Here is a 21,948-nt window from a genome sequence, read left to right on the forward strand (position 1 = left end):
TTCACACTAAAGCCCTTTTGCGTTACAACCAGGCATTTATGCAGGGAATTTAAAAGAAGGGAAAATCTTCCAAAATATCAAAATGAGCTTTTGTATTTCCACCGCGTGTGACATTCCTGGATGCCGGAACCCCTAAAGAGTGTTTCTGCAGCCTTTCAGAGGTGCTCGTTGTTTTCTTGAGAAAAAAAGGTAAGTCTTATATTCCTGGGATCTCCGAAGGTGAAGGAAAAATCACTCTCGTTTTTAATGCTTAATGTATACACCTCTTGGAGGGGTAGAGAAAGCCCCCCTCCGCCAAACCTGACTGTGATTTCATCTGCATTGCCTAGAAGAGGGCGCTGCAGTTTTTAGGGACTCGGTATAGCAGGGGAGAACCAACCGGATTGCGGGGGTAGGGGCGGAGGTTCCCTCAGTCAGGGATGTGACCCCACGGTCTCCACTCTTGGTTTACGTAATTCCACCCCAAACTCACCTTCTCCGCAACTCTGCACGCCTAGCCACACAAAGACACTCGCACAACAAGAAGTCCCCAACTCCAACAGCCCACTCACTGCTAAGCTAAGCCCTGCTTTTTCCTGCGAGCACCTTCGTCTTGTTCGCTCTTCCAAGTTCCTTTAGGTTAGTGCTCGAAGACCATTTTTTCCCCCTTTCACCAAGTCTCTCCAAACCCAGCTGGAGGCTACGTGGCCAAAGCCCAAAAAGTGGCGCAAGAAGAAGACACCTCATGACACGCTGGGGATAAAGGTCTAGATAGGACCCTAAGGCGGGGACCCAGGGGCCTTCCCACGCGTATCCCCGCCCTGACACCCATGGAGGTTCCACCTCCTTTTGCGTAACGTCCAATACGCCTGTCCCCTGCGGAGCGGCGGGGAGCTTGGAGTCAGGCTGTCTCCAGGGCCAGGAGTGCGAGGCCAGGGGTCTCCTCTGCTGCAGTCCTCGCAGCCCCGCCCGAGAGCTCAAACTTTCGCTTCTGCGTCCTGGCGGCGCCGGACTCCCGCTGCCTGCCCCGAGCTCCCACCTGGAGAGGGAATTCAGCAAGGAACCCGGTGAATTGCCTCAACTGGATAAGCAGCCCGCTGGTGAAGCTTTTTGTCGGGAATACAATTCCCAGGGCCAAGATAAGGGAGGAGGAATCTCTCTCAGTGCCTAAACACGCTACGCTCACCTCCAGTTGTTTTAATCACAACAAACACTAGCAAACTGGACTGTCCTTGCTTTATTTAGCTACAGCTGGCGGTGTTGATAATTGTTTTCTCATTATCATGATAATTTGTTAACAAGGAAATTTTCCGTTGAACAGGGATTATTCCGGAATCGGTAACTAGGAATCTTGGCTGGCTGAGGGACTCAGCCCGAAAATTCTGTTGGAAAAGCTCCCAACATCAGTATCAGCCCACCCACCCTCCCCCTCTCATTCCCTATTTTTACACTATTATTCTTTCTGCAGCCCTGGTTTGCACAGCGGTGGCCTATCACTCGGAAACCATCCTGTAGCTAAAAAGGATAGTAGTTAGAGACCCACAATTCATTTTCAAAATGTTAAGTTTTAAAATATTGCAGGGTGTTTTTTCCCGAAGTTTAAAGGACCACCTGAAAACTCAAGTACAATTAGTCGCTGTATTTTAAAGGACTTTATATTGCTGAAAAATTTCTAACCGCCGGTGTCTGACTTTGCAAAATATAGGAGTTAGAATTTAGTAAAAGTTACTTATTAAAGCGCAGTGGGAGCCCTGTAAGTTTTACAGTTTCTGCCAAGACATTGCTAATATGTATGTATATATTCTCATGGGTTGTATTTTTTTAAGCTCTCATTTTTAAAACTTCATGTTTTGGGCATGATTCCTTAAGTTCCTATTAATATGTGATCTTTTTAATCCAGCAGAAAATCGAAATTCTAAGGAAGGGAAGTGCAGGTTTCAGCCTCTCTTCACATCGTTAACAAGTAAGGTTTACCTACTCTTTTGACTTGTATTTGCTAACTTAGAAAACTTTAAAGGTAAATTTGGAAAATTAATTTGAAAGAAGCACATAACAAAGGGTGACTTTCATCAGTTTTTTTTTTTTTTTTTGGAGGGGAGGGTGTTTAAATCAGTTAAGACCCACAGAGTAATAAAATTACATAGCATTCTGAAATATATAATATGGGGAGGGCTTTAAAAAATGATCCCATCTAACAATCCTTGCATATACACAACTAGCAAGAAGTCCACAACTACCAACAGCCAGCATTGCTTGCAAATTGTATTCGATTGAAACTCTGCTGAAGAGTTGATCTTCCATTGTATTTTGGAATTGTGTGAAGGTATGTATGTACGGGATCTATGTATGTATAGTTCTTATACTTTATATATGTTTAGACACGCATCCCTTTTAAATGTTTACGTGGTTAGTCACTTTAAGAACATCAAAATAAATTATACGTTGGCTCACACTATCTCCCAGGTATTCCTAAACACTGATGAACAAAAATCTTTATATCGGAAATGAAGAGTACCCATTTAAAGGAAAGAATGGAAAGGGGAACTCGATTTATTCTCATTTGTTTATCGCTAGACGTTCCCCCCACCTCTCCACAAATTCATTTGAATAGCTTTCAAGCCGGAAAATGGAAATGTGGCTCCTGCCCTCTATTTCAGCGGCAGCAGCAGCGTCCTGGCAACAGCGCAATTTTCTATCATCAAGGATAAATGGCATCGAACAGAACATTCTGATAAAAAAAAAAAAAAAAAGAAAGAAAGAAAGAAAGAAAGAAAAAAAGCTTCAGCCCAAGGAGCCCATGATTGCTGGCCTTCCTGTCTGTCATCCCTTTACAAAATCCTCTCCGCAAACCTGAGCGGCATGCTGTCAGAGCTAATAACGTCTTCTGGGGGTGGGGGGGAGCATAGTCTTCCCTGCACAATGTTCCCATTTATTAAATCGAGTGCTTATTTTAAAATTGCAAATATCTTTGTTTGGTTCACGGCAAATTAAAACCAAGATGCAGGAAGTTACATGATGCAACAACTATTCGTGTCATATCAAAGAATCAAGCCGCTATCTCGCCCTTCTTTGGGCTAAGGTCGGTTGAGGGGGAAGGGGAAATCTGGGGGAATCGAGGGTAAGAGGTTTTTCGGAGGAAAAATACAAGTCTGCTCTCCCTGCAGGTAAGCTGAGAGTAATTGAAAGCCAGAGGAGCGATGCCCGTTCCTACCGGGGAGAATGAGCTCACTGCGATTCCGGGAGCGCGTGTGGGCGCGGTCCTCCGCGCGACGCCGCACGCGGGTCTGCCAGAGCTCAGCGCCCAGACTCGGAGCTTTCCCGCGGGAGGCTTAGAGCGTAATGGTGGCTATTTGTCGCCCACTGAGATCCCTTTCCAGAAAAGACCATTCTGCTCCAAGGAGATGGATCTCTGGGGTCTCCGTGCCCTCACTGGGGGTCTTGGAGAGGTTTAGAGGACATCCCTGCAGGCGTTCCCTGAGTCAGGCGCTTCTCCTGAGAGGTGGGGGCTGGAAGCCGCGGAGCAGCCGCCACCCACGCAGGCGGGCTTGCAGGTGCTGGCCTTGGGCTTCTTAGCGGCCGGGGCTCGTGCTTGGGAGTGCGCCGTCCGGCTTGACTGGTGACCGGCTCTACTGCCCATAGAGTTCTTGGTCCATCCAACGCTCCTGCACTTTGGACTGAAATCCACATGGCCGGGGGGGGGGGGGGGGTGTTGGGGAGGTGGAGATGGCCGAAGCCCCAAAGAGAATGGGGAGCAGCGATGCTGGTACTCTTCCCGTCGCACCAACCTCTGGGGAATTTTTTCTCTTAATTGAGGAGAGATGAGGGAGGGGACCTAAAATGAAGAGAGAATCAGATCTTAATATCCTTTAAAGTTGGCCCAAAGAAAGGGAATAATGGAGAGGTATGTAAAGGACCCCAAAATTCGGGGAGGCCCTAACAAATAGAAGCCGTGGACCGAAGTCTGTATATGAGAGATTGGGGCGTGCGGGGGGACGGGTAATCAGCTTGGTTTGCAAGGAGCTCCGGCGGCTGAGAACGGTGGGAGGAGGGGAATGATGGGGAGACCTTTGTTTAATGAGGAAACCTAATTATTGCGCATCTGGAAGTCTTGGTCCCAACTAAGAGACGGAGGCGGGTACCCCCGCCCCCACACCCGAGATGCAGTGCGCATGCCCAGCCTTCGGATTTGCATGATAAGGCTCACACGTGAGTCAGCTGTGGCTGTGCCCGGGCCCGCTGTGGCAACCAATAGAATCCTGATCTCCACTGCGCCTCCGGGTCACATTGACAACTCGGTTCCCCCCACAATAGGCCTTTAAAACCCATTTTAAAAATAAAAAAAGAGTACTTTAGTATCGATTCTCGCCTTCGCACGCTAGATTTCTGTGGGAAATAGACACATTTTAGAACTACAAATACATTTACTACAAGCAAGGGTTAAAGTATTCAGAATTTAAGAGAAAGTTATTAGACTGGAGAAAGGAGTCTGTTCAAAGAACACTGGCGGGAAATCAAGAAATCCTGGGACTGCTGCCTTCAGAACCCTCAGACTTGCCCGAAGTTGAATCTCTCAAGCCTTGTCTGTCACATGAAAATCCCACCTACCTCATTGACCAAATGAGCCTCAGAAGCAGAAACATTACCGTGTACAAGCGAGCCTGTCTTGGGAAACCAACCCCAAACCCAACGCTTTCTCCATTCGCATCACCAGCCCCCACGGTTGCCTGGGAGATGGGAAGCTAGAACACCTGCATTTCATCCTTCTCCCTTTCCCAGACACCAAAGTGGTCTATGTACTGAGGTCCATGTGTTAGCTCCCACATCTGTGAAATGGGGCTAATTAAAGAAGGGCAGAGGGAACTAGAAAGGTAAAGAAATGACATAAATCTCCTGCCTGTCTGGGCCTCTCTCACCTCCACCCAAGCTCTGAAGCTGGAAACTATGAGGTTGATTCTCTGGGGCTGCAGAAGGGGTGGGCCAGATGGGAAATATTACCTATCCTGCCCCTTCTGCACACTAACACTGCTGCCTGCCCTCTGCAGCACCCTGACAGTTACCAACCACCCTGTACTCTTCCCACCATATATCCATGCCAGAATTACTGCCCACAAATGGGCCTCCAACAGTCCTGAGAGCGCTCCTGTCTGTGACAGGAAAACTGCCTGTTCATATCACTGAAATAAAACAGGTGGGGATTATTATGTGCAGTTCCTCTCCCCTTTTGTGTAATTCACAAGTCTCCAACATAGGATTAGGCTTCAAATGCATTTGGTCAGGTACACACTTTTTAGTGCTCAGCTCAAACAATGTTAAAACCATTCCAGCAGTGCCTCTGTTTGTCTCTAAGGTCTTTCTTTCTCACCCTCCAGGCCTACAATTATAACTTTTTTTTTTTTTTGGAGCATATGAACGAGAGTCGCACCCCAACCGTCCAAAATGCAAGGCGCTAAAGAGTGGACTTCAAGGTCTTACTTGTTAATCTAAGATCAATATTATTTGACCAATAAGTATTAAAATGACATACTGTTAAGCATTAGCTGCCAACATCCATGTCTGTTTTCTAAGGAGATACTCACTTGGTAGTCTCTGTAGAGAGAGAGAGAGAAAAAAAAAAAAACTTTATCGTGATTGTGTTTGGAATTGCCTTTGCAAAAATTAAGCTTTCTCTTAAATTGGCCCAATAAAATCAAGAGGTTTCAAGATGAGATAGCCACGTTGTTTTACATCCTTCTTGACCATTAGACTTTAGGATTTTTCTTCTAACTGACTTGTCTTTGTGCTTTATGGAAAATAAGGGTGTATTTGAAAGGAAATACAGACTTAAAAGAAAGTCCATCAGCCAATCAATAATTTCACTGTCCCCAGTTGAGGCAAAATCCTCCTTCCCTGTGTTGGGAGTGGCTGCCATATGAAGTTCACCTTTTTGACCATGTGGAGTAAAATTGAACCAACATACGTCTCATTCATATCCCAGCTTCTTTCTTGAGGCAGGTTTCAGAGCAGTCAGGGGTCTAACTTTAATGACAACTCACTGTCACCTCTAAGAGAAGGAAAGACCAGCAGGCTGGAAGTGAGGAAGGGAACACTGAGGTGTAGACTGAGGATGTGACCTGGAACCGAGCTGAGGCCACAGCTTCAGTGTCTGGAATTGCAGTTTACAGGCAACCTCAGCTCCAACCCAAACTATCTTGCAGTCACTTTGTCTCCCATCAGTGTGGACCTTAGGATACCTACTAGCTCCTGCCCATCCCAACAGGCATGACTGGCCATTAGCACCTTGTGCTGTCAGGGCTTCTTAGTAAACCAGCTGAGCTGGGAGCATATCCTTCCCATGTGGGGTTGTACTGCTCTTATTTGAGTTGAGACTGGTCAATTTAAAGGGAAACAGCAAAATGGAGGGGAGGGAGGAAGATTATAAGAATGCAACTGACACTGTGAAGGCTTCTGGAACCAATGCTTCCTCCTCCTAGAGGACTCTGAGGATGGTGCCCACAAATCAGCTGGAGCAGGACAAACTTCCCCTTCACGTTTTGGGTCATCAGGAATGAAGATTTGGGGTGGGGGATAGGGGATTCCCTTTTCTCTAGCAGGTCAATCAGGGAACAATAAGGAGGCGAGGGGGCTTGGCACTCTCTCCCACCCGGACGACTTCTTCTTGAGGCGCCTAGACTGCAGGTCTGCCCCCTGCCTACTCTCCGGATTAGTCTCCGGTGTCTGGGACCACTCCCAACTCACAACCTCCCCGCCCTCCCCCCCCCCCCCCCCATCCCGTGGGAGTTATTCTGAGGACACTAAAGGTGCTCGAGGAGCTTTCCTCTATCTCCTCAAGACCAGGCAGCTAAGCCTAGCCAGTCCGCAGGAGAGCAGCTTAGCCTGGGGGGCTCTGGACGAAGCGCAGGACCCTTTGGGAGTCCTTCGGCCCTTGGGCAGATAGCGAGCAGATAGAGCACGCATTGCCCTGGCTGGCGTTTCCAAACAACACGGACTACAGGCTGCATCTTGAATCTGAATTAGCCTTCTGCGCTGGTGTGAATTCGCTTTGAAACTCAACTTGTCAGAGTATGGTTTTAATTAAACGTCTTCGGCCCGAAAGATTATATGTTTTGTAAAGTATATCCTAGCATGAAATTTACTTCCACAATCTGAAATTAGATTTCTTGTAAATGTTTTCATAAAAAAGAAATAGGAAGGGGGTGTGTGTGAGAATGGAGTAGTTCATACTCGCCGCGTTCTTTTAAAACGTCCTGCCAAGCCGGCCGGGCGCCGGACGGGTCCCGGGTCGGCCCGCCAGCCCAGGCCGGCACATGGTAGCGACAGCGCGCCCAGGACGCGCGGAGTAACCCGAACCCGCCCGGGCAGGCGCGGCCGGCGCAGTGTTTGCAGTTGCAGACAATTCAGCAGACAGACAAGTTAATCCCGCACTGATTTGTTTTGGATCCATCTGTAGGACGCCAGATACCCCGTTCGGCTGCTGCTACAGACACCTGCCTCCCTCTCCACCCGGCACCGCTGTGCCTATCCCAGGAAAAAACAGAGAAGAGAAGCTGGGTACAGGACGACCTCTACACCATTCAAGACCACACTTCAGTCTCGAAATTTAAAGTTTGCCTTTAAGAATTCCTGGCTAATATTTAGAACAACAGCAATGTTGATCGGACAGCTTCTCACAGAGTGTCCAGAACTGCTCCAAACCAACCTCAAAGCTTCTCTAGACGGGGAAGGATCCCTTATCGGGTTCTCTATCACCTACCTGGGGGCATCTATCACCGGGGTAGCCCTCAGAGAAAAAGGGCCCTATTTCCCAGCATGGGGGCAGGGAAGGTGCCTGCACACGCCGCGTCATTCTATTCAATACCGAATTAAGAGCTGGGTCCCGGTGGAATTCTCTTTTACTAACTACTCTCCGAGGAACCCGCCAATTCTGACGGGGTTTGCTGGATTCTAGTAAAACTCGGCTCACATGGGGTGGGATGTGATGGGGAGGAGGAGGGAGGGAAGCGCATCTCCTTTCTTCTAGATAATTGGGACCCAAGAAACGAGAAGGGGGTGGCGCAGTAGGGAGAGTTATTTACCGCCCTCCACCTGAAATAAGCAAGACCAATAACGCGCCTCGCTTTTCGCCCTGTTTACTCCATCCCCATTCAGTGATTGGCAAAGCAGGCCCTGAAGGCAGAGGCAATAATTGCTCCGCGCTCTCCTTACTAGGGATGTGTGTAGGCATTTGAAGTGTACTAAAAATAAACGAAGGAGCGAGAAAATGAAAAGGGGACAGAGTGACAATTTGTGGCAATTAAAGCGTCTGCACATGTTGCCGGAGGAGCAGGGACCCACAGCGGTTTTTGTTTTCTCAGGCCTGATGATGGGACTAACTCGTTAGGGAGTTTTCGTCCCAGGGTGTGTGGGTGTGTGGGTGTGTGTGGGTGTGGGGGTGTGTGTGCGCGCGCGCACACACACACGCTGAAAAGTCCGTGGGGGGAGGAGGAAGCTGGGACCATTTCTGCTCCCCTGAAAACACAGTTTTTCTCCGGGAAAGTGCCGGGTCAAGCTCCCTTAACCGCTCACCCCCTCCCTACCTCCAGCCCCCCCCCCCCCCCCCCCCCCCCGCCCCGCACTCCAGCGGGTCTCAAGTGAGAGCCTCTAGGTTCGCACTCAGCCGCCACCTCTTCCAGGAACTTTGGAGCAAGTTTTCAGCTCCAAAGTGTCTAACCTTAAAGGGGAAACCTTAAGAATGACAATAACGTTTATCTCACAACCACCGAGACGCAAGGATGAGGGGTGGGAAGGGAGAAAAAGGGGGGCGGCCAGCCAAATCAAAGCTTGGGAGACATTTTGACAGCGCGCTTGAAATATTACTCTTAATTTTTGGAAGACTTTCAAGAAGTGAAAGGGGGATGGGTGGGGGTGAGTGGAAAGAACCACAACTTTCTCCCGTCACTCCAGCATCCAAACAGGGAGGGCTCCAACCTCTGCCAGCGCGGGAACACACAGTGGGAAATTGCTTCAAGATACAGCAGAACTCTCTTCTTTCGCGGGACCCTACCTGAGCCTCGAACTTCGCGAAACGGCGGGTAGAAGGCGTCATGGGTGTCAAAAGTCTGCATAATCTCAAAACTGGCCATCAGAAGGATGACCGCAGGCCCTGCGTTCCTCCCGGGCCTGGCTCGGGCCTCCCAGAATCGCACCCAAACTGGCACCCCATGTTGATCAAGCCCCCACCCCCACCTCCCCCCATCCCATCCCTGTCTAGGACCACGGAAGGGGGAGGGGGCGACACTGTGCAGCCACCGCCGAAGGCCAGCTCGGGCTGGCTTCAAGGAAAGCTGGCAAATCCAGCGAGTCTCGCAGAAATTTTCTTCGATCCTAATTCAATTTTAAAGCGGATTTTTACTATTAAAAACGCTGCCGAGCAACACATTGAATTAATCTGACTGTACGGTTTTAATTACAGGGAGGGTTTCTCTACAAATCTGTACAAGACAGTGGCTGGCTCTTGGAGGATCTCTGCCTCCTGAATTCCATTATCCAGCCTCACGTTCCCCGCAGACAGCGGCGCGTGGGAGCCAGCTGCGGGCGCGGGCGTTCCTGTCGCCCTCAGCTTCTGCCCGCCCTCCCGGCTCCTGCCCTCCCCCGTCCTTTCTTTCACCCCAGCCCCAAAGAGAGCCCTGGACGCCTGCCTGTCTGTTTGGGACTGCTGCACTGAAATCCTGAAACACTATGCTCGCTTGTTAACTCTCGGGCCCAAGACCTTTGAGCTTCCAGAGGCTCAATCTTAAAAGGGTTCATTTCTCGGGAGAGGGTGACCTCTTTTGTAATTTTTAAAGGTTCCTCCTCCTTTGACTTTGCAGCTGTTAGAGAGAGCAACAAGATGCCCTAAGGGTTTGAGGGGAAAGCAGGTTAGGGATGGGAATGAGATGGGGAGAAAGGTCCAAGAGAGAACACTAACTGTGGCTGCTAGGTGTTTGGGTCCAGCCATCCCCCAACACCCAGAGCAAAGAGGACTGCTTTTATCAGACTTGGTTTTATTTGCTGAGCAACTAACATTGTGGGGCAGTGGTCTCCAGAGAACTGGATGGACAGGAAAACGAGGGGAGGTACTCTCCAAATGAAGCAGATTCACACTCATTCTCTCTTGTTCACTCCCTTGTATTTTTCAACTCTCTTTGTATGTTCCCAGCTTTTCTACTCTCTCCATCTCCCTCTCCACAGAGCATATGGGAAGAAAAATGCTGAACTCAAATATGAACCTGAATATGTATCCAAATGGACACAACTCTCAGTGAGTATTTAAAGAAGCAAAGGCTTTGAGTTCTATGAGGCAGGGTGCCTCACTTGACAGAGGGGGTGGGGGAAAGCATTTTTGTTTCTGCACAAAATTATGAAACCTATGGAAGAATACTATTGCATCGCCCTCTGGGTAGGATGGAAGGGGGGTGTTCTTTCTCCTAGATTTGTGTGAAAAAGGATTTTGCTCTGAACAAAAGAGAAAGGGCACAGATGAGAGAATGGGTTCAAACAAATAAACAAGCCCCTCACTTCTTTTAAGAGTTTTCCAATCAGTTGCCCCTTTAGGAAAGTTTTACTAAAAACCTAATAAATTACCTTTCCATTTATTTGGATGTCATGAAATAAACATATGATTTCATAAACATATGAAATAAACATAGATAAGAAGTACCTAGGAATAGTCATGAATATGAAAATCACCAGAACATCTATATCACAAGGGTAGTCAGGTACAACTCTCTCTCTCTAATGGGAAACAGTTTTGATTTCTTTTTCTGTTGTAACAAGAGAACCATCTAAGAGTTCACATGATAGCAAGAGGATGTTTTCCATCCTAGGTTTTCCTCAAGAGCTATCCAAGACTGGCTCTCCCTTAATGTTGAGGCATTTGTTATGACTTTTTTATGTTACTGCTGATGAAGGGATGAAGAAATTAAAACAGAGGATGCTTCCAGGCATTTAGGAAGAGGCTTGACCAGCTATATTAACTCCTTATTACCCTAAAAATAGTCTGCCATTTCCTGCTGATGACTGTTCCCTGCCACTCCAGGGCTGCATTTATCCTCCAATGGTCAGGAGGTCCTAGTTTCCAAGGACTGGCTTGATTAAAGCTGACTTCAAACACCCTATCCCTTCCCCTTTTGCCTTGCTACATTTCCCAGCAGGGCAAATCTGGGGGACTCAGCCTTGGTTTACCCAACAGGCTAAAAATACCAACATCGCTATTCATTTTGTTTTAATCTAAGTGTCTAAACATTATTGAGTTATTTTTTTCCTGGACTGAAAGAAAGAAGAATATTTAGTGTATTAGGGAGTGGAGTCCTATGCTTAATAAAAGAGGAGGAAGGAAGGAAGGGGAGAAAAGAAAAGAAAAAAAAAGAAAAGAAAAAAGAAAAGAGGAAAGGAAAGAAAAAGAAAAAGAAAAAAAAGAAAAAGGAGGGAGGGAGGGGGCGGGCGCCTGGGTGGCTCAGTTGGTTGAGTATCCGACTTCGGCTCAGGTCATGATCTCGCGGTCCGTGAGTTCGAGCTCCGTGTCCGGCTCTGTGCTGACAGCTGAGAGCCTGGAGCCTGTTTCGGATTCTGTGTCTCCTTCTCTCTCTGACCCTCCCCCATTCATGCTCTGTCTCTCTCTGTCAAAAATAAACTTAAAAAAAAAAAAAGGAAGAAAAGAAAAAGAACAGACAGACTTCTGTATACAGGGATGGTAGAAACATGTGTTGTTTCCCCCCTTGAATCCACTGTATGCCCAACATATTGGCTCCCTCTGTTAGGAAAGCTTTGGATGCTCTCACAGTCTGGGAATGGGACAGAGAGAGGCAAAATGTGTTGAATTTGAGGACCTGATTGGCTTTGCTTTCATAACCTGGAATCCAGGTTTGAAAAGCTTCCCCTAGAGCAGGGGCCTCTAGTCTAGAATATGCTTAATTAATATTCTCCAAATTGGACACTCTAGAAAAAGTCTGCGAAGCTCCCAGTGGGCATCACTGGCCCAGTAAGGCCAGTGACATCCGTGTTGGAGTTTCTTAGCTACCTGTTCTTAGGACCCTGAACTGGAGAGATGAGGGGGATATTTCCAGACTTTAGTGAGCTTCCTTCTGCATGTGGAGTTTTGGGGATCCTGAGAGGGTTTGGGTGGGCCTGGGAGGGTAGGGTGCTAATATGGGCATTATGTTTTATAACTAAAGGAAATAATGCCACAGTCTCAGTGCTTCCTTGCCTAGTCAGATACTTTTGCCTGCCCCTGAACATGCCATCACTGACTTGGGCTAAGAAAGGGAAAGAGGCAGCTCTCTTGTTCCACTCCCAAGCTTCCCCAGGTGTATGTGTTGGGGGAGGGGAAAAGAGTGCCTGGGTTTCCAGGACATCAAGCACCCTTTCCCTACACAAGTACACAAACAGAAGTTTACATTGAATGAAGGAAAGACTAGCAGGAATTTTTTCCACCAAGGTCTCCTCTTGAGAAGGAGGTTCTTAGCATGGCTATGTAAATCAATACCGAGTTATTTCTTTGAATTCAAAGGCTATTTGTTGAGGTCTAATTTCCTTAGAATTAACGTGATAACTGAGCCCAACTTAGCAACCAGACCCAACCAAGGGCCTGCCCTGGGTTGAATGCACTTCTCCAGGGTGCAGAGGCTGCAAACCCTCGTCAGCACCCAAAGGGAGTGTGCTAGCATCCCTCTACAGTTAAAACAACAGGGGATTCTCTGTCCCAAAGATCCCATTCCTCCCACCCGTGGCCTTGGGCTCGACCCACGCGGTCTTATATTGACAATCGTTATTTTTTCTCTAAATAACGTTGACAGCTGGGATATAAGTCCCCAAACCTCGACACCTTAAAAAGCAAAAAAAGCAATATAGGCCTCAAAGTCTGCCTTCTGTAACTTCTTAGTGAATATGACCCTCGCCTACTGCAGGATCTAAAAGAGCCTTTGGCCTCCTACTCCGACTGCCGGCTTCACTTCTATTTTGAATGATAAAGACTGAGCGGGACTCGCCTGCCGTCCTCCTCCCACCCCCACGAACTGGCCAGGGTTCCCCGGCGGGCAAGACAAAGAAGTAGGAGCCAGCGCCCGGCGGGCGGCCTGCCGAGCGCTGGGGCCTGGAGGCCCTGAGACGTGCGCCTTTGCTGCGAGGCCCTGAAGAATCCAAGAGTTCGTGCCTCTCAGAAGGGCCGGAGGTGCGCGTTGGACTGGAACAAACGAGGGCTGACTTGCCTAGGCGCATTACCACCGCCCACGACGCACGAAGGACTCGGCAGCAAAGATGCCGGGTTCGGTCGGAGAGAAGCGACCGCAGGGAGCGGCCCCTTCGGCAGACAGCCACTGCGCAGCGAACTCCTCCAGCCTAGGCTGCTGGTGGCAGAGGCCACACGTGGCGGCCACTCTCTGCGCGCCACCTTGGCGCACTGTGTGGGGCCGGACTAGCTCTCTGGCTAGCTGTTCCCGGAGTGCCCGCAAAGCCGGAAGCTCAAGCAGTGTAGCATTCAATCCAGTACAGTCGCACCGAGACCTCAACCCAGGCGGAGAGACCCATCGCTCGCTCCGCTCTCCAGCCCTTGACTGACTGGGCTCAATGTGGTTCTCAGCAGGACCTTTACCACTGGCAACAACTGCTACTTCGGTGTAACTGCACACTTGCTCCTCTGGAACACAGTGCTGTGGTTTTATCCTCTAATGGGGGTGGGATGAGAGCCCTGCAGCTTCAACCCGGACAATTCTAGCTCTCCAAGCTTCCTCAGGAATTAACAAGCGGGGGAAACCCTTTGAATAGAGGCTGCTGAGCCCTGGAGCTGGTGTTCAGTACGGGGACCTTCTCGGGGCCCGCCACGACCCGACCCGTTCCGGGTGCGGCCAGAGTTGGGGAAGCCAGCGAGGAAAGAGGTGCACCTGCGAGCATAAAGAGAAACATAAACATGCACGGGGTTGTGGGGGGGGAGGGGTATGTGGGGAGAGAAACGCCTTCACCGTGTTAACAGCAAGCTGCAGGGTATAAAGCAATAAAATTGCCACGTCTACCTGCTGGCTTTGAGGACATCACAAACAAGCCCGGCGCGAAGCCCGGGTGCACAGAGAGCCCTCCAGGGAAGGGGGGGGGGACCTTTTCTTTTTCTGACCTCCCGTTTGCTCCCCCCATATACACACCCTACACACATCTCCCCCCTTCCCTGGCCCACCTTTCATTTTCCTGGAAGGTTTTTTTGTTGTTGTTTTAATTCACTGCCGATTTGTAAACGCGTGGATCGGGTTACTGGTTCGCGTGTTAAAGTGCACCTCTTGTTAAAAGAAGGGGAACAAGGCAATCCACTTAAAAATGAATTCAGAGTTACTGAACCGGCTCCCGAGCCTCAAGAAGTTAAGCGCGGTGGGCTGGGGAAGGGAGGGGAGAGGAGAGTAAATGCTGCTGTCCTGAGAACCCTGGAGAAAGCCCACGGGCAGCGAACTTCAGGTTATGTGATAAAATGGAGGAAGGAAGGAAAGAAAAAGGCAAACTAGCCTGGCGACTCCTGGAGACCCCGGGCAGGGCGCTGGGTAAATCAATTAGCATAAGCCGATGCTGCAGAGGTGCGCACAGTATGTCAATACAGTCCAAGCTGCTACTGCTGCAGCCACCTTTCCAGGAGTTACCCGGGCGAGCGGTACCGCTAAATTGTCAATTTCTCGGGTTCCTTAGGGGTCCAAGCCAATAGGGTGCAAAGAAGTCCCCAGGCGTCTTCCCAAAGACCCAGACTCGTTCCTACACATGTTGAGCTGGAGATGTTAGATTGTACACTTCTCCATGTGGTCAAAGGCTCGCTGGCTGGGTCTAGTCGCAGATTGAACGCTGGCGCCGAGCCCATGAGGGTCTGCATGTCTTGCCCACCCAGTCCCGATCCACTGACAATGCAGACTTCCTTCGCCTCCCCGCAGTTCCAGGACCCGACTCCTGGCGCTGCCCGGCCTGCCCTCCTCAGCGCCTGGTCCCCAGTCCGGCTCTCCTACCTGGTGGCCGGGCCTGAGCCTCGCTCCGGGACTCCGCTGTCTCTCCTCAGCTGCCTGGATCTGAGTAGGTCTGGAGACTAGACGGAGAAAGGCTAGATCCACAGCCCTGGGCTGCTCCGAACTTAATGTCTTTCCCCAGTCCATCTTTGAAAGAGAAGTGGTTCTACCACCTGGATGTGCGGATATAAATCCCCTTGCAAATAATAAATGGATTAATAATAACAAGGTATGAAGTTCTTTTTATAGAAAAAAAGGAGAGAATTGAAACTAAATGCGGCAGTTAGACAACCATTTTGATAAGAGGATAATTGAGGCGACACTGGTGTATAATTAGAGGATAATTTATGCTATATCCACTTTTATTCCACCTCCCAAAATAAACCCAGTCCATAATCATTACAGGCAAATTGTTCTGAATTTTATAGCAGCAATTTGAACAAAGTACTGCAGTTAATCATGGGAGATTTTTGTGTATTCCTGATTAGAACTCTAATTGCCTCCTTCCAGAAAGTAAAAATAACTGTAAAACGACTCTATTTTTATCATTAACAATGTTGACAATAAAATAAAATCAATTGGAATTGTAATCGAGAGACAAATTTAGGACGAAGGCACTTTTACTTGGGTAGTTTATATTGTAATCAAGATTTGCCAAACCACTAACCGCATGTATCATTTGCATATATTTGAAAGCATTACAGTAGCTTCTGTTTTCAATAGGAAAAAATGCATTACTGTCAGTCCTCCAACGATTCGCTTTCAGAACAGACTGCGCGTTCTAGGGGGGGAAAGTTCCCCCTTTCTTGTTCAATACATAGGAACTACGGCCTGAAACGGCAGGAACCTCGCCAAAACAGGGTCTGATTTTTCTTTTTCTTTACACTCCCTCCCCCCGAACCAAGGGGTGGTGCCCAGGTGTGGGGGTCTTCTTTCCTCTGTGGTTTCAATAAAGTACGTCTAGAAGAATACACGGTGACGGGGCGCTCCCCCGGGACTATAGTGGGACTGGGGGAGGGGGGTGTGGAGAGGAGGTCAAGGGAGGGGACCTTGCTTTAAATGCAGAGGGCACTGCTTCTGAGAACAGGCAGCCTGCTGGGGTGCAAGGGGACTGAGAGGGAGCGGCTTCCAGCCAGGCTGTTCCAGGTCTGCGGTACGGGGAACTGAGGCTCCGGGTTTGGGGGCGCGAGCTGCGCCGGGAGGCGTCGGCGGCCGGCCCGGCCGAGGCACCTCCCTCCCCGGCAGCACTGAGCGCGGAGCCGCGCGGCCCCCGGCTGCAGCTCCGGGCTGGGATTGGAGTTGCCGAAGGTAGGCGAAGAACTCTGCGAGCGGCGCACACACCAGTAGAAGCCGTGCGCCTGTGACGTCAGGGGGCGACTGACCAATGGGGAGGCGCTGCCCTTTGGAGACAAACCATTCGACTCGTGGCGTCTGCATCAAGTCTGAAAGCAGACGCGCAACTTTCGCAGAATCCACCTTAAAATCTCTGCCTTAAACTGCACCAGCCCCCAAAAAATCCAAGGGGGGAAAGAAGGGGGGGAGAGCAGATTCCCCCCTCCCCCCTCTCCTCTCCCATCCCTCCCCCTTCCTCCTCCCTTTGAGTTAACAAGGCCCTGCTCACTATATCTCTTTATATTAAAAAATATATATATTAGAGAAGAGCGAGGGAGAGGGAGAACCACCTCCACCCCCTCTTTTTTTTTTTTAATTTTTTATTTATTTATTTATTTTTTTGCAAGAATCCCAAGAGCTAAGGTGGCTGCAGAGGGGAGAGCGGCGCGAGCCAAGTGGGGGGAGGGTGGAGGAAACCCGGGAGAAGGCTTTCTCCAGCCCCCAAAGTTTTGATGATGACCATGACTACGATGGCTGACGGCTTGGAAGGCCAGGACTCGTCCAAATCCGCCTTCATGGAGTTCGGGCAACAACAGCAGCAGCAACAGCAGCAGCAGCAGCAGCAGCAGCAACAGCAGCCGCCGCCGCCGCCGCCGCCACAGCCGCACTCGCAGCAGAGCTCCCCGGCCATGGCAGGCGCGCACTACCCTCTGCACTGCCTGCACTCGGCGGCGGCGGCGGCGGCGGCGGCCGGCTCGCACCACCACCACCACCAGCACCACCACCACGGCTCGCCCTACGCGTCGGGCGGCGGCAACTCCTACAACCACCGCTCGCTCGCCGCCTACCCCTACATGAGCCACTCGCAGCACAGCCCTTACCTCCAGTCCTACCACAACAGCAGCGCGGCCGCCCAGACGCGAGGGGACGACACAGGTGAGAGGCCGCTGGGGCAGCTCTCTTCTCCCGCCTCCCGCCTCCCGGCTGCCCCCCACCCCGCCCGCCCCGCTCACTTCCTCAACGCCCGGGCCTCCGCCGGCCCCCTCCCCCAGGCGGCCCGGCGCGCCCCCGGCCAGGCCTTGTGCGCGCCCGCTCGCCTGGCGCCTGCCTGCCGGCCTCGCCCAGCCCGGCCCCTTCTCGCCGCCGCGGACCCTCGGCTTCCTTGCGGCGCGGCCCGCCTGGCTCCCTGGTCTCCGGTGCGCCTCTCGAGCCGCGCCTCCGGCTCCGCGCTGGCTTCGCTCTACGAGTTGGTCCGCACTGCGCGCTCCAGCTCGCTGGGTCTGTGCGCCCTTTGCCTCCCTCCTCCCCTCCGGTCTGTGACCGGCGTTTGGCAAGACTGGGGACATTTCTGAGCCGGAACTGGGGAGCGTGTTTTGCTCCCCAACCCGATCTGGACAGCCAGTGGCCTACTTTGCGGGTGGCGCCCGGTGAGCTTCGGTGACCCGAAGGGAAGCTGACGCTGCCTCTAGCTCTGGTTAAACTGGTGACAATTGGGCTCTTTCCCGCGTGCTTTTAGATGTCCTCCACCCCCCACCCTTGCCCAGGCCCCCTCCCTCTGGGTTTTCGATACAACGTTGGCTGCTCCTTTGTTCCGAGAGGTGAAGCAGAGGGCCTCGGGCGGACGGTGCTCAGCCCCCCGAGGGGTTCAAAGTTGCCGTGCGATGCTCAGCCCGTTGGGGAGCTGGTCAGAGCGGCTGGTTGTGTTTTGTTTGGGGATTCGATTCGGTCCCTCTCAGCAGAATAATGTCGGACTCGACGAGGGTCTTGATGCACCGGGCTCGGAGCTAGTGACATCAAGTCAACTGGCCGCATAAACATCAGGGTGGCTCAAGCACAGCTTAAGGCACTGTAACGCCAGGCCGAGGGCCCCCGCTTCGTGGCGAGAGCAGCCGCCCCGCAGCGCCGCGCGCCCTAGAGAGCGGTCGGCGCCGCCTCCGCTGCGGCAGAGCGAGGCTGTTTGCCCCAGGGTCGAGAGCGCTCCCGCGGTCCAGCCCCCCCCCCCCCCCCCGCCCCACGTTATTAGGGCCAGAGTCAGGGTCGGCCAGAAGCTTTCGCACCCACAGGAAGTACCCGGGCACTGTGAACCCAGAGAGGTCAGGGTGGCGTGGGGACGCTTCGAACAAATCCTTTTGGGGCTTTGGGAAGACCCGGCGCAGTCCAGGCCAAGCTCAGGAAGGCTGCAGCAGTGGCCTCACGGGTGACTGCTCCTCTGTATTTTTTGCTTGCAGATCAACAAAAAACCACAGTGATTGAAAACGGGGAAATCAGGTTCAATGGAAAAGGGAAAAAGATTCGGAAGCCTCGGACCATTTATTCCAGCCTGCAGCTCCAGGCTTTAAACCACCGCTTTCAGCAAACTCAGTACCTGGCCCTTCCCGAGAGAGCTGAACTGGCAGCTTCCTTAGGACTGACACAAACACAGGTAATTCCCGAGAAGCCCAAGTATCCCTGAAATGCTGATCCTGCTTACAGATCGGGCAGGGAGCACATCAGGAGGAATTCTTGGCCTAGTCAACTAAGGATGGAAAGAGCTTAATGACAAATGCCTTTGCTCCATTACACACTTTCCGGGACAACAGTTTGGAATAAATGACCTGGTATTTAATGCTGGATTGGATTTGCACATCCTCCCAACCCTCGGCGACCCCACCCCAGCCTAGTGTCCTTTGGTGACCAAACTCATAAATTAATCGAGTCCTATTCCAGAGCAGAACGACACGAAAGAGAAAAAACATGTAGGAGAAAAAGATGTTCAGGCCAGGAGGCAGAATGAGAGCTATGTTTCTTAAGGATCTGTTTGTGTGGTCATGGGACTTAATAAGGATTTCAACTCACTGGCATAGTTATGAAATTGGGGTGAGGGGGAGGACCAGATATGTATAGGCTCCAACAGGATTTACTAAAGGAACCAAAGTGCAAACTATCCATCCTAGGATAGGTGAGGTGGGTTTTTCTGAAGATTGCCCCTAAGCTCAATGGTTAAATCATACTGGGTGACTGACTGGTGCAGGCTGGTGAGGTGCCTTCCTGGAGTACAGGGCTTGCGAGCAATGGCAGAGTTGAAGATCAAAGAGGAATGCTCACCAAATTACAGCAGGTGAAGCCTCAGTTAAGTACAGTTGCTGAAGTTCTCCTGTCCTACTAATTTGAAAGACATATGGGGCATTTTAGACTTCACAGGAAGGGGCTTAAGTAGGTATATTAGGACCCTGGTCATAAAGCCAGGCTGCAATCACCTGTGGTTTTTGTCCTTGTCAATTAACTTAGCTGCATGGGGTGGTAGGCCTCATGTGAGGTGGGTGATCTTCAGCAAGGGGACTCCAGGGTATAGGAGACTCTAGCTGGTGAGTGATTGTGTGCTGCCTTAGAACAGATGTCCCCGAAGCTCTTCTTTTCAATTCAGCCTGCTTTCTCTTGCCATATTGCCACCAAAAATTTTGGGGGTTCCTGCAACTCAGTAACCTGTATTACTCTTGGTAAAGCAGATTCCTATGGCTAAGGAATTTTAAAGGTAAAAGAAGTGGCACCCTAGAATTTCCTTCTTCAAACCAAGTAGCTTAGATATGCTTCCATCCCAGATTTCTGATTCACATTTAACTTTCAGGAGTCCTTTGACTTTTAGTGACCGCACTAACAACCATGTGATGATTGTTGACCACAATTTGACTAAACAACATACAAAGTAAGGAACCAGGGAGGTACCATCCCTATTCCCTACAGGATTATGAGGATATATTTACTTCAGGAGAAAGATGCTTCATGCACATGCAATATATGCATAGGTATATTCAAGGCATTTGGTTATAAATGTACAGGTTTTTCTCTGTTCACAGTCATTTGCTCACTGTACATGCATAGAAATGTCAGGTTTGGGCATTAGTAAATACGAAACAGACTATCAGAGGAAGTGTGGCTTTAATCTGAAAAGTTCTCTGTTTTAAAAATCCTTCTTTAGACTTTGAATCTGACTATCTCATTCGCCTTCATTCTTATTTTATTCTTATTTATGCTGCTGTTTTAAACCTAGACTTGCATCCCACTGAAGAGCTTAGCACAACAACGTTAGGTATCCAGACAAGATACCTGGTAGACAGGGGCGGGGTGAGAGAGAGGAGGCTAGAAAGAGGTGGAGGAAGGCGGAGACCTGGCGTTTGCAGTTTCGTTTGTTCTGTTTTTTGGGGATGGGGGTATTGCTTCCAAAGCCTGGAATAGAGGCACTGGTTCGGTGTTTCGCTGAGCCTAATGATCGCTGCTGCCTTTCGTTCCAGGTGAAGATATGGTTTCAGAACAAACGCTCTAAGTTTAAGAAATTGCTGAAGCAGGGCAGTAACCCGCACGAGAGCGACCCCCTCCCGGGCTCAGCGGCCCTGTCACCGCGCTCGCCGGCGCTGCCTCCAGTGTGGGACGTTTCTGCCTCAGCCAAGGGCGTCAGTATGCCCCCCAACAGCTACATGCCTGGCTATTCGCATTGGTACTCCTCTCCACACCAGGACACGATGCAGAGACCACAGATGATGTGAGTTGTCTGAGGGAAATTGATACCCTAGGGAAACGTCTGAACAAGGCAAGGAGGATCCAGGACCTGCTTGCATCTGCCAAACCCAGCCGAAGGAGCAGGCTCGGGAGAACTCTTCTGTGTGGCAAGACAGTCTGGGAGCTTGCTCGCCCTCTCGCGCTCTCTCCCCCTCTCTTCTCCTTCCCTTCCTTTCCTTCCCTCCTTTTCTTTTTCCCTTTCTTTTTCTCATCTGCTTTTTCCCTTGAGCAGCCTCAGTAACTGCTTTTGCATCTTAGAGAGAGAGAGAGAGTGAGTGAGAGAGAGAGAAACTGGTTTCTATGCCAGTGCTCCTGAAACTCCTCACTGCAAGGACATTTTCCCTTACCCTTTGGGATCCAGGCTCTGAGCCTCCTCTTCTCTTTGGGAATATCCATCAAAACGACTTTTTTTTAACAGACATTTTCCCCCACCAGAAGAATCTGCGCAAACATGGCAGCGTTTTTACTTGTTTAATGAGCTTAAGACATTACATGATGAAAAAGAAGCATTTCGGGCTCCTGCATTTTTATTTACCAATCCCAGACTGACAAAACAAAACAAAACAAGAAAAAGAAAAGAGAAAGAAAAGAAAAAGAAAAAACCTTTACCTAACAGCCCTTCTTTAAAGAAAAAGGAAAAATCGGCTGTAAGATTAGAACATTGCCACAAAGGGAACGCTGCATGTTTTATCAAAATGCAATGAGCAAGAATGATGATGTTTAAAAAAAAAAAAAAAACAACAACAAAACAAAACCACTCTTTCCCCACCCCACCCCCAAACCCTGAACTGGAATCAGGAAAGACAGAGGAAACAACCAAAATCACCATTCTATTGCTTTGATACCTTTACTAGGTGAATTGGTGGCATTCACTAAGCTAATAGGGACGTTTATATTGAGAAACATTTCTGTATATATTGTTGAATTTTAGTTGTACATATACTTTGTATGGTTTTGTCTTCTTTCATATATGGAGTAAAAGCCACAAAACGCTGGGAGTGTCCTGTATATTTCTCTGTGTGTCTCCATCTCACCACCCCCTCCTCGTCCCTCCCAGTATATTTTCTATCACTCTTAAAAGAACTCCTATTTCCTAATATGGGAAGCCCTATATATAAACATC

At 50.0% G+C, this 21,948-nt stretch overlaps 1 protein-coding gene and 1 long non-coding RNA gene across 2 annotated transcripts in view; both read left to right on the forward strand.

The window, feature by feature from the left end:
- LOC123606461 overlaps positions 1-3,807 on the forward strand; it is a 283,317-nt gene extending 279,510 nt beyond the window's left edge. The window contains exon 8 of the long non-coding RNA XR_006716295.1: positions 1,880-3,807. This is a non-coding gene — a long non-coding RNA (uncharacterized LOC123606461). The remainder of the gene's footprint in view (positions 1-1,879) is intronic.
- Positions 3,808-16,435: 12,628 nt separating this feature from the next.
- DLX6 (distal-less homeobox 6) lies at positions 16,436-21,818 on the forward strand. Its single transcript, XM_045494863.1, has 3 exons — positions 16,436-17,228; positions 18,521-18,714; positions 20,561-21,818. Exons 1-3 carry the CDS (start codon positions 16,805-16,807, stop codon positions 20,810-20,812), a joined length of 870 nt encoding a protein of 289 aa, XP_045350819.1. The 5' UTR covers positions 16,436-16,804; the 3' UTR covers positions 20,813-21,818.
- The last annotated feature ends 130 nt before the right edge of the window (positions 21,819-21,948 follow it).

This window comes from Leopardus geoffroyi, chromosome A2 (assembly GCF_018350155.1).
Source record: "Leopardus geoffroyi isolate Oge1 chromosome A2, O.geoffroyi_Oge1_pat1.0, whole genome shotgun sequence".
NCBI lineage: Eukaryota > Metazoa > Chordata > Mammalia > Carnivora > Felidae > Leopardus > Leopardus geoffroyi.